Source organism: Myotis davidii, unplaced genomic scaffold (genome assembly GCF_000327345.1).
Source record: "Myotis davidii unplaced genomic scaffold, ASM32734v1 scaffold534, whole genome shotgun sequence".
Taxonomy (NCBI): domain Eukaryota; kingdom Metazoa; phylum Chordata; class Mammalia; order Chiroptera; family Vespertilionidae; genus Myotis; species Myotis davidii.
Window position 1 is genome coordinate 6,095,364 of NW_006286678.1, and position 12,083 is coordinate 6,107,446.

Genomic DNA, 12,083 nt, shown 5'->3' on the forward strand with positions numbered 1-12,083 from the left:
TGGGCCCCGTCCCCCAGGGCTGGGGTCTCGCCCTCCCCCGCCGCACACCCGCCGCCACTGCCCAGCCAGCCAGTGCATTAAAGATTTAAACCGAAGGCACCGAGCTTCCCTCCTGACTACCGCCGCCGCCGCCACGTGTAGGCTGGGAGCCCCTCCACGTCTAGTTTCCTGTTATATCTGAGGGTCCCCCCTCCTCAGGGTCAGGCCCTCATTACTGCCAGTGACGGCCCTGCACCCCCTACAGCTGCATGCATCCTGGAGTAGCCTATATGGAGGGTCGGTCTTCCTCCCAACTTCATTGGCACATCCCTGTGTTCTCACAACCCCAGCTGCCTGTCTGCTACCACCTTCCTCCTGGCTAAGACTTTGCCGGATCTTCTTTTCCTGGGAGTGGATCTAAAAGATCTTAAGCCCAGGGTTGTGGATCAGGCTGTGAGTCCTAGAAGCTGCCTCCCTCAGCCCGCCATCGGGAAGAAGAGACTTAGGACTGTTGGAGGGCTTTCCCTATAATGAACACCACACCTTCCAGCTCCTCCAGTCTGGTCCCAAGTTTAAAGACACTTGGCATCACCCCACCTAGAAGTCCTTACTCCTCCTTAGGAGAACCTAAGGGCCACTGTTCTGTCACCCAGTTGACCCACTATCTCCTAAAGTGCTGAGGGTCAGGGACTCCAGTAGCCAACGCCCCCATCAGTTAGGGACTGGCCGCCGCACCAGAAAGGGCACTAAAGGATTAAGTTAAAGAGACAGCCCAGTTTGTGGGTTGGGGGCAAAAGCTAACTTTCAGCCTGGGGCTGCCCCTGCCACAGCAGGTTGTGGCTGAGACTTGGCCCTATCTATGGAGAAGCCGAAGGGAAGAGATGGGTACGTGCCTGGAAGAATTCATCTCTTGCCTTCTCAGGTCTTTGGACTGACAGGTCCAGGCAAGACCACAGACAGCTGACGCAGATCTGTGACAAGACGATGGCACCTCAGTCACTGCACCCAAGCTCTGGGTCACAAGTCCAGGCAGCAGGGTGGAGAGAGCCCCTAAGGCCTCTGGCACTAGAAGTTCAAGATGTCTCTGGGTTGTGTCTACCTTCAGAAATGGACCCCGGGTCTTGAGCCATTTTATCACAAGGTCTACATCAAGAACCCTATCCAAAGGGGAGTACCCTGTCTAGCCCTGGGCCTATACCTCACCAGGAAACGGTCAGAATTCCTGAGTATCCACAAGGCAAATTCCCCAGAAGGGCCTTCAAGTCCCACCCTGGACAGGAGGGCAAAGCTCCAGTTGTTCAGCCTGAGAGGGGGACTAGTTTCTGCCCTTGGAGCCGGCGGTCCCTCCTGATTGCTGCAGCAGAACGAGATGCCCAGCACAGGTGTGAGGCCCTAGGCCAAGAGAAGGCTTGCCCCATAGCAGGCTAAAACAGCGGAAATGCTCCAGACACTCCTGCAACAACTAGATAAGGACTTGATTACTGGGTTATGACTCAGTTTATATTTAAAATACTGAGCAGAACTTGAGGATTGAAATCCCCAGACCTGGTGTAGGAAATTCTTCAAGTTGCCAGGGGCACCAAACACCCTAGGGCCTAGGCAGTTCTCAGCTTCCCGGAAAGGACAGGAGGAGGAGGAGAAGGGTGTTTCTCTGAGGGGTAAGGGGAAGCAGGGAGTGAGGGCTGGGTATGGGATTAGGAGAGAAGGGACAGGAAGTAGATGGGAGCTTGGGGCATTAGCAAGAAGATGGGATGCAGAAGGCCTACGTGTTCATGGGTATTACTGAGCCTGGGTGGGGGAAGGGAACGGTTTTCCAGGCCCACAGTGAAGAGAAGCTAGAATTTGAACAGGACAAAAGAGAAGTAATTGAGCTCTCGAGTCTGATGTCTCCGTAAGCCAAGGAGGGACTGAGTATGGAAACCCCAGGCCAGGCCCCTTTTGACAAGAAGCTGGCATTTCTGGGACAGGACTAGGCAAAAACAGAAAGATAAGATTTCTTGGTGTTTTTCTTTACCTTAGCAGCAACCTGGCACCAAAGAACTTTTATCTTCCCTCATCTGCCCTCACCCACCCAACCCCTTCCTTCCTGTCTCATCTTGCCAGGGAAAGCAGCTTCCACCTCAGCATCTCCAAGGCACCCCAAATACCACCAAAAAGGGCCTTTCCCCAGCTTCTCTGAATGTGACTGGCCACAGCCAAGACATGCCAGCTGAGGGACCCGTTTCCATCCATTTCTCCTGATAAGATGAGCAGGCTAGGATGGGAAGTGGGGAGGGGAAAATGAAGGCAAATTGTGCTGGCTTGCCCTCTGCTCCACCCTACCCACAACACCCCCATCGGAATTTGTGCGTACTAGTCTGACTGGCGTATTGTGAAAACAGCTGTGTGGTAGTGGGATTTGGAGTGTAATTGGGGCTGCATAATTCTGTCTGTGGTTGTCTGACCATGTGAGGTTGATCGAGTGAGGTGTGACTGTGAATGTGTAGCTATGGGTATATGAGTGTGAATGTCCATCATTGGATGCCACTGAGGATTCTTGGCTGCTCTTGTTCAGTCACTGTACCTTCAGGCCCCACATCATGCACTGTCCCTCTCCCCAGCTTCTCTGCCCAGGGCTTAGGAGCCCATGGGAAAAGGCTTTCCTGAAAGAGGAAGGGGGTTCTGGCATAGGGGTCTGTGGCAACCAGAGCCCAGGAGTGTCACCGGATGAGAAATCCATCTTCATCTGCATCTGACTCACCTGGTGCCCCAGGTTAAAGGTATCCAGATAAAAGATAGGGGAGAAGGAGGAGAGAGAGAGAGAAGTATCCAGGCTGCGCAGCATGAAGGAGCCCTCACCCACCGTCAGCCTCCTGCTGCTACTGTTGCTTCTGATCCCAGACTCGGGAGCAGGTCAGTGCTTGGGAGTTTAGAAGGCCAGGGATCTGGGTGAATGGGATGGAGGGAAAAGGGGCCCAGGAAGTCCAGCTTCCAGCTGTCTGATTGAGGGGTTTTCGGTCAGGAGCCCTGTGAACATGTGGCCCCATTATTCCCTAGCAGTGCTACTGCCATCCAGCACTACCTGCTGTACCCAGCTCTACCGACAGCCACTGTCAAGAAAGCTACTGAGGAAGGTCACCCGGGTGGAACTGCAGGAGGCTAATGGAGACTGCCACCTCCAGGCTTTTGTGTGAGCTCTGACCCTGCCCTTGATACTGATCCCTGACTCGGACCCCAGTCCCAATCCCACCTCCAGGCTTTTGTGTGAGCTCTGACCCTGCCCTTGATACTGATCCCTGACTCGGACCCCAGTCCCAATCCCAACCCCAGCCCCAACTGCTAATTCTGATGCCAACTCAGGTTGTCATCTGGCCTCCGCCCCTAACCCCTGGACCCTAACCTAATCTGCCAACTATGACCATGGCTTTGGACCTTTCCTTTCCCAGTCTTCACCTGCCTCGACGCAGTGTCTGCATCCACCCCCAGAACCGCAGCCTGGCTCGATGGTTTGAGCGCCAAGGAAGGAGGTTCCAGGGGTCTCTGCCCAACCTGAATGTTGACCTAATAGGGAAAATGGGCCAGGCCCCCCAATAGCCAAAATAATAAAGCTGTATTGAACAATAATCTCTGGTTGTGGTCTCCAAGTTCTATGTTTTCTCCCGTGAGCCCTGGATCTGAAGCTGGGAGACATGTCAATAAACAAAGAACCTCCTCATTCTCTTTATTCACACCTTCACAACCCCCACCAGGGGCAAGGCTAACAGCCAAGGACCCACACACACTCCCCAGATATCTACATACATACATGCAGAGAACACATGTTCCCTGCCTCACATACACATGGGCACATATGGACACAGATATACACATCTATAAACATTCCACTGGTGGACCTCTAGCTCTGGAATAAAATCAGAGGTCCAGGTACCTTTCCTCTGGCAAGTTGGAACAGAGAGTCTCATAGAAACGGGCTCCAAACAAAACTTCAGCTGAGACTCCTCCCCTCATGAGGATCCACTGTCCTGCCTGGGTCCTATCTGTCCGTCCATCCAAACCAGCAAGACAGAGTTATAGATGGAATTAGCTGAAGTCTTCCTGGGTTCTCTATAGGTTTGGGGCTCCTAGAAAAAGGAAAGGGCAAATCAATGGAGATAATAGGACTAGATTTTGCCCCGGACACTCTGAGTATGAGGAAGGAGACCCAGCTCTGAGTTTAACATTCCAAGAATGAATAGGGGAACCCAGCTCTGAATGAGCTCCAGCACCCTAAAAATGAGGGAGAGGACCTAGCTCTGGTGCAGGCACATCAAGAATAAGGGGGGACCCTTTTCCCCCTCCCTACTTGGGAGTCTGTACTTGTTCTTCAATAAATCTCCACCTTTGCTATAAAAATATGAATATATCATGCAGAGTAGTTTCACTGCCTGAAAAATCCTCTGTGCTTCTCCTATTCATCTTTCTCTTCCCCAAACCCCTGGTAACCACTAATCTTTTACTATCTTCATAGTTTTGCCTTTTCTAGAATGTCATATAGTTGGAAGCATATAGAGCAGCCGTGGGCAAACTATGGCCCGCGGGCCGGGCCTGGCCCGTTTGAAAAGAATAAAACTAAAAAAAAAAAAAAAGACCGTACCCTTTTATGTAATGATGTTTACTTTGAATTTATGTCAGTTTCCAGTCAGGACACATGCAGGCTCCATCTATGGTAGTGCAGGAGGCAGCTGATCAATGTTTCTCCCTCATCGATGTTTCTAACTCTCTATCCCTCTCCCTTTCTCTCTGTAAAAATCAATAAAATATTTTTTTAAATCAATAAAATATATTTTTTTAAAAAAGAATAAGGGAGAAGCCCTGGCCAGGTGGGTCAGTTGATTAGAGCATCATTCCAATACACCCAGGTTGCGGATTTAATTCCCCGGTCAGGGTACATGCAAGAAAATTAAAAAATAAATATAAATAAAAAGCAGTTAAAAAAAAAAAGAATAAAAGAAGGAAGGACCCAGGTCTGATCCAAGTTATCCCAAGAGTAAAGATAGATATCCAGCCCTGAGCCTAGGACACTGAAAGTGGGGATGGAGTCAATCTAGGAGCCCAATACCCTGCAAGAGAGGAAAGGGATCCAACTCTGAGCCCAGGGACTCAAGAATGACAGGTCTGTCCCTGAGCCCAGACATCATAAGAATGAGGAGACCCAACTATGATTCCCAATACCCTTATGATGATGGGCCTCTGGCTCTTAATCCAGACACCTACAATGAGGGCACACATCTCCAAGGCCAAACCTCCTGGAGGTCCTACTCACCTGGAAGCTTGTCCACTGGAATCATCGGGGCCAAGAAACCAGGCTTCTGGGGTCCATCTTTCCCATCTGGTCTCAGCCTCAACCTGGAGCATAAAAAGGCAGCTGTTTTCCTGACAATGTGGGGCATCTCAGTCTCCTCCAAAAGCGTTTATTAGGAAAGGGTTAGGAGAGGAATCAGTGAGAATCATGAAGTTGAGGGGAAGAAAGAAAAGTAGTTCCAGAATCATGTTCAGTGGGAAGTCATGATGGGTGGGAAAGAGGATGGTCTGTGGGTATCAGAGCATCTGTGTGGGATCAGAGGCTAAGGCACCAATGACAGTCACTTACCAGAGCCCCAGTGCCAGGGCCCCAGCTGCCAGGCCCAGGAACGAGAAGATTCCCAAAGATGCTAGGACAGCCACCTGCTCCAGGGGGTCCCTGTGGACTGGGGTGGGGTGGGGTGGGAGGTCACATATGAGAGTGAGCCTGACAAAACTCAGTGCCCCCTTCTCTCTGGAACTTTCCCATCCTCTACCACCTTTGCCCCTCTACCCCAGCTCACCAAGTGGCTGTAGGTCTGGCAGGAGGGAGGGCCTTGGGGGAGCAGGGCTGTCTGCTTGGGGCTCCTTCTCCATATATGGCTGACCCCCAGCTGGTATCTCCTTCGGCAGGGGCCCTGAAGAAAGGCAAGACCTGAGGAGAATTGTCCACACAGGATAGAAGCAGAGGCCAGGGCCTGCCAGTAGAAGCCAGGGCCTGGCTTGGACACAGGGGCACCTAGGAAGTGGAGCCTGAAAGGCCAGAGTCAATTTATGGAGATGTAACAGGGGTGGAGGCTGAGGGGCAGGGCTTAAGCTAGAACAAGGCTGCAGGCATCCGAGGCTGAAGCCTAGAACAGCCGACTGCCATGCCCACATGAGCGGGGCATGTGCCACGCAGCCCTGTTCGTGCCAACCTGTTCAGCTGAGGGACAGAGTCCATTCCTTGGTTCCGTCTCTCACCAGTGCTCGGAGTCCCCCAGGCCTCAGGGCTCCAGGCGCTCCAGGTGCCAGCGTCCAGAAAGTCCCGGGCACTGACCCGGACAGCATGGGGCAGCCCAGCCACAGCATCTGTGATCACCTCCTCCAATCCAGCCGGCTCCACCTGGCGGTGAAGATGGTTCATCACCGAGTTATCCAGATTGTAAACACCGAGCCTCCCTGGCCCCGGGCCCCAGTCTGCAAAGAGTACCCCTTCCTCCCTGTCCTGTCCGTCAGCCTGGTAGAGCCATCTGGGCCTCAGTAGAGCGGCTGGTGGTGTCAGGTCTACACACAGTGTTTGGAAGACAAAACTACGTAGTGTTTATATAGACAGGCTGAGCTGGCAGGCTGCCTGGGTTCAAATCTTCCTGGGTAACCTTGAGCCTCTCTATACCTCCATTTCTTCATTTGTAAAATAGAGATGAAAACACCCAAGTGAAATAATGCATCTGCAAATGTGTAGCTTGGTGCCTGGTGGGCAGACAGCGCTCAGTAAATATTGGTTATTATCCGAGGCAGCCACTCCCCAGACGTGATGCGGCCAACCTCTGACATCTCCCGAGGTGGGAATTCACGACTATCTTTATCTGGGAATATGAGTGTTTTGTATCTGGGCATATGAGGATGTGCTTCTGGATAAAAGACACTTCCAATTTTAGTATATGTGCTGCCGAAGTGAGCACGTCACTTCTTTTCCTAGAAAAGTTATTTTTAAAAAGTTTCTGCTGCCTTCCCACAGATAGGCTTACATTAGAGTTACATCCCACAGGACAGAGGCTTGGTTTATTGCTCCCTGCTGCAACCCCAGCACCCAGCACAGAGCCTGGCCCATGGGAAGCCCTCTCCATGGGGAGGCAGCAGGCTCCAGTGACCTGCCAGTGCCAGAACACCATGAAACATGAAAGAACACCAGAAACATGAAACCAGAGACAGGACCCACAGCCCTGGCACACACTCCAGGCCTCACCATGGACCAGGCGGGATGCTGCACTGGACGGTACTGCAGCCGGAACTTGAGCAGGAAGTGGGGCTGGCGGGGCCAGGAGGCAGGGTATGTCCAGCTGGCACGCAGGCGGCGGGGGTAACCAGGTACTGACTCTACCCGCAGCCCCTGGGGTGGGTCAGGACGCACTGAGGGTAGTGGAGACACAAAGTCAGGGCATGTGACAGGTACCCATCCCTTACCCACCACCTCCCAAGGGAAGGTGGGTGTGTGCCTAAAGGTACCTGAAGGAGGCCCTTCCAAGAGGTTGGGGAAATCTTAAGCTTGATCATCCTTTAGGCTCAGGACCTATCTGTTATCCTTATTATAAAATGAGCTGAGATTGGGAGACAAGTTTTGAAAGCTTTGTTGAGTGGGGGGTTTTTTTTGGTTTGTTTTTGTTGTTTTTTTTGTTTTGTTTTTTGTTAATCCTCACCCGAGGATATTTTTCCATTGACTTAGAGAGAGTGGAAGGGAGAGGTAGAGAGAGAGAGAGAAAAAACATTGATGTGAGAGAGACACATCGATTGGTTGTCTGTTGCACATTCCCTGACTGGGCCAAGGATTGAGTCTGCAACCAAGGTACGTACCCTTGACCAGAATCGAACCCACAACCCTTCAGTCCAAAGGCCGACACTCTAACTACAGAGCCAAAACAGCTAGGGCTGTTGGGTGGATTAAAAAGTAACCCTGCTTTCCAACAAGGAAGAAGATGAGTTAGCCCAAATTCCAGCCAGAGCTTTAGTGCCCCAGCCCATGTACAGATCAAGAGGAAGGAGGGGCCAGTAATGGCTTCCAATGGACAGGGAGGACTTGAGACATGGCTCAGAAGCAGAGAGACAGCTCAGGGGCTAGGCAGCTAGGAAGGACTCGAGGAGAGTGGGGAGTGGGGAGTGGGGAGTGGGGAGTGGCGAGCAATTCCCACACCTGGATGGGTCCACATAGAGTGGGCAGGGGTGGGGCTGGGGCCCTCTACCCGTGTCCTCCCGGGTGCAGAGCAGGAGCTTGGGCCTCAGAGAAGGCAAACCCTGCTTATCTCTTTGGCTTCTTGGTCTCCACCGGGGCCATCTGTGTGCTGAAACAGGGGTCTATGTTGGGAGGGAATGGTCTGGGCGCTCTGGGGGGTTCTGCGTTGGGATAGCTGTACTCTGGAGTCTGTTGGAGTCTCTGGGTTGGGATCTGGGGACTCTAGGGCTGGGTACTCACAGATGCTCTGCAAGCTCACATCCAGCAGGCGTGTGCTGGCTCCCAGGGGGTTCACCTCAGTCACATTGATTCGGTACTGGCTCCAGAACTCTGCCCCGTGGACCACACAGCGGGCAGCCCCTGGGGGGTCCTGTGGGCACAGCCAGGGCCCTGTAGATGGACTTGTCCTAGGAGAGAGGAAGTGGTCTTGGGCTTTGGAAATGCTCATTGTGGGATCCAGCTGTAGCCCCCAGCCTCTCCCTCATGTCCTACCTCTGGCCATCAGCTCCTGGCACTGTCTTCTTCCTGGCAGGGAGGGGCCATCTGAGGTCAGGCAGGAAAAGAGGGTCCTCCCTCTTCCTAAGGCCTTCCTCGGGACCTCCCTCCCAGCCTCCCAGACCCACGCTGTGCTGGCACGCTCAAATGTATAGACCTACACGCCCCATCACGCACACACCTGTAGGAAGTAAGGTAGCGGGTGGGTAAACCGCTGACCTGGCCGGGACTCCAAGTGCAGGAGAAGTTCTCATAGTCAGCTGCTCGGCAGGAGACAACAGGCCGAGCCGGGGGGTCTAGAGGCAGAGGGTGCAGCTGGAGACGGAGAAGTCCCCAACCTCCCATCTCAGAGGGCTTACTCAGGACCTTGATTCCCTCAGGAGCCCGTCTCATCACCGCCACCCAATACTCCCTCCCCAACTCACAGCCCAGCTGCAGGGTCACTGTGCCCCCAAGTGCACCATCCAGGGTCCGGCAGGTGTAGGTCCCTTCGTCAGTGCTGTCTGCCCGGGCTAGCACCAGTTCATGCCCTAGCCCAGAATCAGGTCCCTGGAGCAGCCTTGTCTCCCCGTCCCGAAACCAGGACACGGGGGTCCTGCGGGTGAGACAAGGTGATGATGACAGACAGAGGAAAGGGTTAAAGTGTAAGTCGGACCATGCCACAGCTCTCCATTGTCCTCTCACTCACTTGAATTAAAACCCAAACTCCTGCCGAAACGGTTTGGCTCAGTGGATAGAGTGTCGGCCTGCGGACTGAAAGGTCCCAAGTTCGATTCCAGTCAAGGGCATGTACCTGGGTTGCGGGCACTTCCCCAGTGGGGGATGTGCAGGAGGCAGCTGATCGATGTTTCTCTCTCATCGATGTTTCTAACTTTCTCTGTCCCTTCCTCTCTGTAAAAAATCAATAAAATATATTTAAAAAAAACACACACAGAAAAAACCCAAAGTCCTTTTGCTGATTCTCAAAGCCTCTGGTAATTTAGCCCTTGCCTTCCATTCCTTCTTCAGCTCCTCCTTCCACCCCCTCACCTACTGTACTCCCATCCTGTCCAGTTAGTCTTTTTTCTGTTTAAGAGTGTTGAGCTTGCCCAGCTGGTGTGGCTCAGTGATTGAGCGTCAACCCATGAATCAGGAGGTCACGGTTCGATTCCTGGTCAGGGTCCAGGTTGCGGGCTCCACCCCAGTGTGGGGGCATGCAGGAGGCAACCGATCAATGATTCTCTCTCATCATTAATGTTTCTATCTCTCTGTCCCTCTCCCTTCCTCTCTCTAAAGTTAAAAGAAAAAAGTGTTGAGCTCATTCCCACCTCAGGGCATTTGCACTGGCCTTTGACAGAAATGCTTCTACCTCAACCTGTGCCTGGCTGCCTCTTTCCTGACAAATCAGCTTCAATCTTGCTTCTTCAGAGAGGCCTTTCCTGACTACCAATAAAAAGGAACCACTCAGTTATCCTCCTCCAGGGCACTCTCTTTTAATTTTCTGCCCAGCAGGTATTGCTAGCTGGCAAGACTCTTATTTGCTTATGGTCTGACTGCCCCACTAGGATGTAAGCTCTATGAGGGCTGACGTCTTGCCTGGCTTGTGCACCGCTGTATCACAGGAACTAGAATAGACCAGGCACTTAGCGAGTGCTCAATACATGTTGGTTGAAATTGTCTGATGAATAAGGATGGTTTGAAGATTAGGACAGGTACAGAGGTGACAATTACAGACACGGGGCAAAGATGGGAGGGGCATGAGGACTGGGCAGGGTCAAGAAAGGGTCATGAGTGTCGCCCCAACAGGCAGGAGGGCACTTACCCAGCAGTCACTCCCGGGCAACACAGCGTCATGGACCTTCCAGGCTGTCCATATTGGACCCCTGTGGAGGGCACTTCTGAGGAGAGGCTCTTCCTTTCCCTCTCCCCAAACACCCCACTTTATGAGAGTGAAGGGGTAAGGAGTAGACTTTTAAGCCCTGGGTAGAGGCATTGGGTCAGAGTATCATGTTAATGTGGAGGCAGAGGTCCGAGGACAGGTTAGAAAGGGGATGTCGCCAGGTTGAATGTCAAGAGTTTGGGGGTCACAGAGCAGATTTGGGGTGGGGGCCACAATGAGGGTGGCAAGCCATAAATCAGTTAGGTTCATGCAGCAGGGTTCTCACCTGGGGGGCCCCAGGCCTGGGGACAGGAGGAAGAGGCAGACACTAGGGCTGCAGCCACAGCCACCAAGACCCTGCTCAGCCCTGAACAGCTGCTGCTCATCTGTGGGGAGAGAAGCAGTTTCAGCAATTCCCTACCCCCAAGATGGGAGGCTAATTTCAGCTTCTTCTTCTTCTTCTAAACTGTGGTTTTCTAGGGAGAAAACTGAGGTACCAAATGGGGTAAGAATATCAGAAATCACTGGGGGCCCTAACCGGTTTGGCTCAGTGGATAGAGTGTTGGCCTGCGGACTGAAGGGTCCCAGGTTCGATTCCGGTCAAGGGCATGTACCTTGGTTGCGGGCACATCCCCGGTAGGGAGTGTGCAGGAAGCAGCTGATGGATGTTTCTAACTCTCTATTCCTCTCTATAAAAAATCAATAAAATATATTTTTAAAAAAATCACTAGGGGATCGGATCTAAGATCCCCATTTCCACTACACACCCCTGTGCTGTGCATATGCCCTAAGGTGTGCGCGTGAGCGTGTGCGACACACACACACACACACACACGCACACGCACACACACACACAGTGCAGTGCGCACACAAGCACACACACACCCTCACTCTCCATCTCAGTCCTGGGCTTAGGGCCCAGAACAAAAGCTGGAAGCAACAGACTGTGCCAGCACCACCCCCCCGCACCACCCTTGGCGCCCACCCCTGGCACCAAGTGCCAGCACCGGCTCAGTCATTCCTATTAACTCCTCCAATCCAGCTGTTAGGAATCCTGGCATCCACCTGGCCCACGGCTGATCACTGCCTCTAACTGACCTGAGGCAGCCCTCCTCACCCCGGAGCCGTCGCGGTGGGTGTAAGCCCACCCCGTCCTCCTGCCATGGAGCCTAGCCCTGCTCTAGCTGACAAGCCTTTTCTGGCCTGGGCCTGCCTGGCCTCCTGCTCTGGCTCCTTGGGCCACTCATCTGGGCCGACTCTGGAGTCTTGTTGGTCTCAAGCCTATGAGGCTGGATGGGGCTAGGGTGCAGGCTCAGGCTGTAGAGTTAAGCAGATCCAGATGCCCTGGCTGCTGCCAGAGGCTGGGGGCAGGCGAGGAGCCAGCAGATGGAGACACGGTGGCGGGAAAGGGAGAGGAGGCTGAGGGGAGCTGGGAGCCTGCAGGGACAGGGGTCTGGGGTGGGGTCCACAGGACCAGGAGATACTCAGAGATCAGGACTGGGACTCAGTGAGGTGAGAGCTGAG

The 12,083-nt window shown here is 53.2% G+C and overlaps 2 protein-coding genes across 5 annotated transcripts in view; one reads left to right on the forward strand and one right to left on the reverse strand.

Moving 5' to 3' along the window:
* The first annotated feature begins 6 nt into the window (after nucleotides 1-6).
* On the forward strand, nucleotides 7-3,729 carry CCL27 (chemokine (C-C motif) ligand 27). 3 transcript variants are annotated; one of them, XM_015560558.1, is made up of 4 exons: nucleotides 7-1,361; nucleotides 2,083-2,871; nucleotides 3,016-3,148; nucleotides 3,405-3,729. In XM_015560558.1, the coding sequence occupies exons 2-4, from the start codon at nucleotides 2,802-2,804 to the stop codon at nucleotides 3,550-3,552; spliced, it is 351 nt and encodes a 116-aa protein (XP_015416044.1). In that variant the 5' UTR covers nucleotides 7-1,361; nucleotides 2,083-2,801; the 3' UTR covers nucleotides 3,553-3,729. The 3 variants fall into 3 exon arrangements, with proteins under 3 accessions (XP_015416044.1, XP_006758615.1, XP_006758616.1); XM_006758552.2 differs by having other exon boundaries at nucleotides 7-2,871; XM_006758553.2 differs by having other exon boundaries at nucleotides 7-2,871; nucleotides 3,019-3,148.
* The window catches only part of IL11RA (interleukin 11 receptor subunit alpha), a 10,992-nt gene continuing 2,572 nt past the window's right edge, over nucleotides 3,664-12,083 (reverse strand). For both annotated transcript variants that reach the window (XM_006758551.2, XM_015560557.1), the window contains exons 2-13: nucleotides 10,846-10,945; nucleotides 10,503-10,563; nucleotides 9,127-9,296; nucleotides 8,883-8,997; nucleotides 8,699-8,731; nucleotides 8,447-8,613; nucleotides 7,226-7,389; nucleotides 6,241-6,382; nucleotides 5,802-5,915; nucleotides 5,588-5,684; nucleotides 5,261-5,343; nucleotides 3,664-4,079 (exon numbers count right to left, since the gene is read on the reverse strand). In XM_006758551.2, the coding sequence (XP_006758614.2) occupies nucleotides 4,063-4,079; nucleotides 5,261-5,343; nucleotides 5,588-5,684; nucleotides 5,802-5,915; nucleotides 6,241-6,382; nucleotides 7,226-7,389; nucleotides 8,447-8,613; nucleotides 8,699-8,731; nucleotides 8,883-8,997; nucleotides 9,127-9,296; nucleotides 10,503-10,563; nucleotides 10,846-10,945 (1,263 nt within the window). In that variant the 3' untranslated portion in view covers nucleotides 3,664-4,062. The remainder of the gene's footprint in view (nucleotides 4,080-5,260; nucleotides 5,344-5,587; nucleotides 5,685-5,801; nucleotides 5,916-6,240; nucleotides 6,383-7,225; nucleotides 7,390-8,446; nucleotides 8,614-8,698; nucleotides 8,732-8,882; nucleotides 8,998-9,126; nucleotides 9,297-10,502; nucleotides 10,564-10,845; nucleotides 10,946-12,083) is intronic.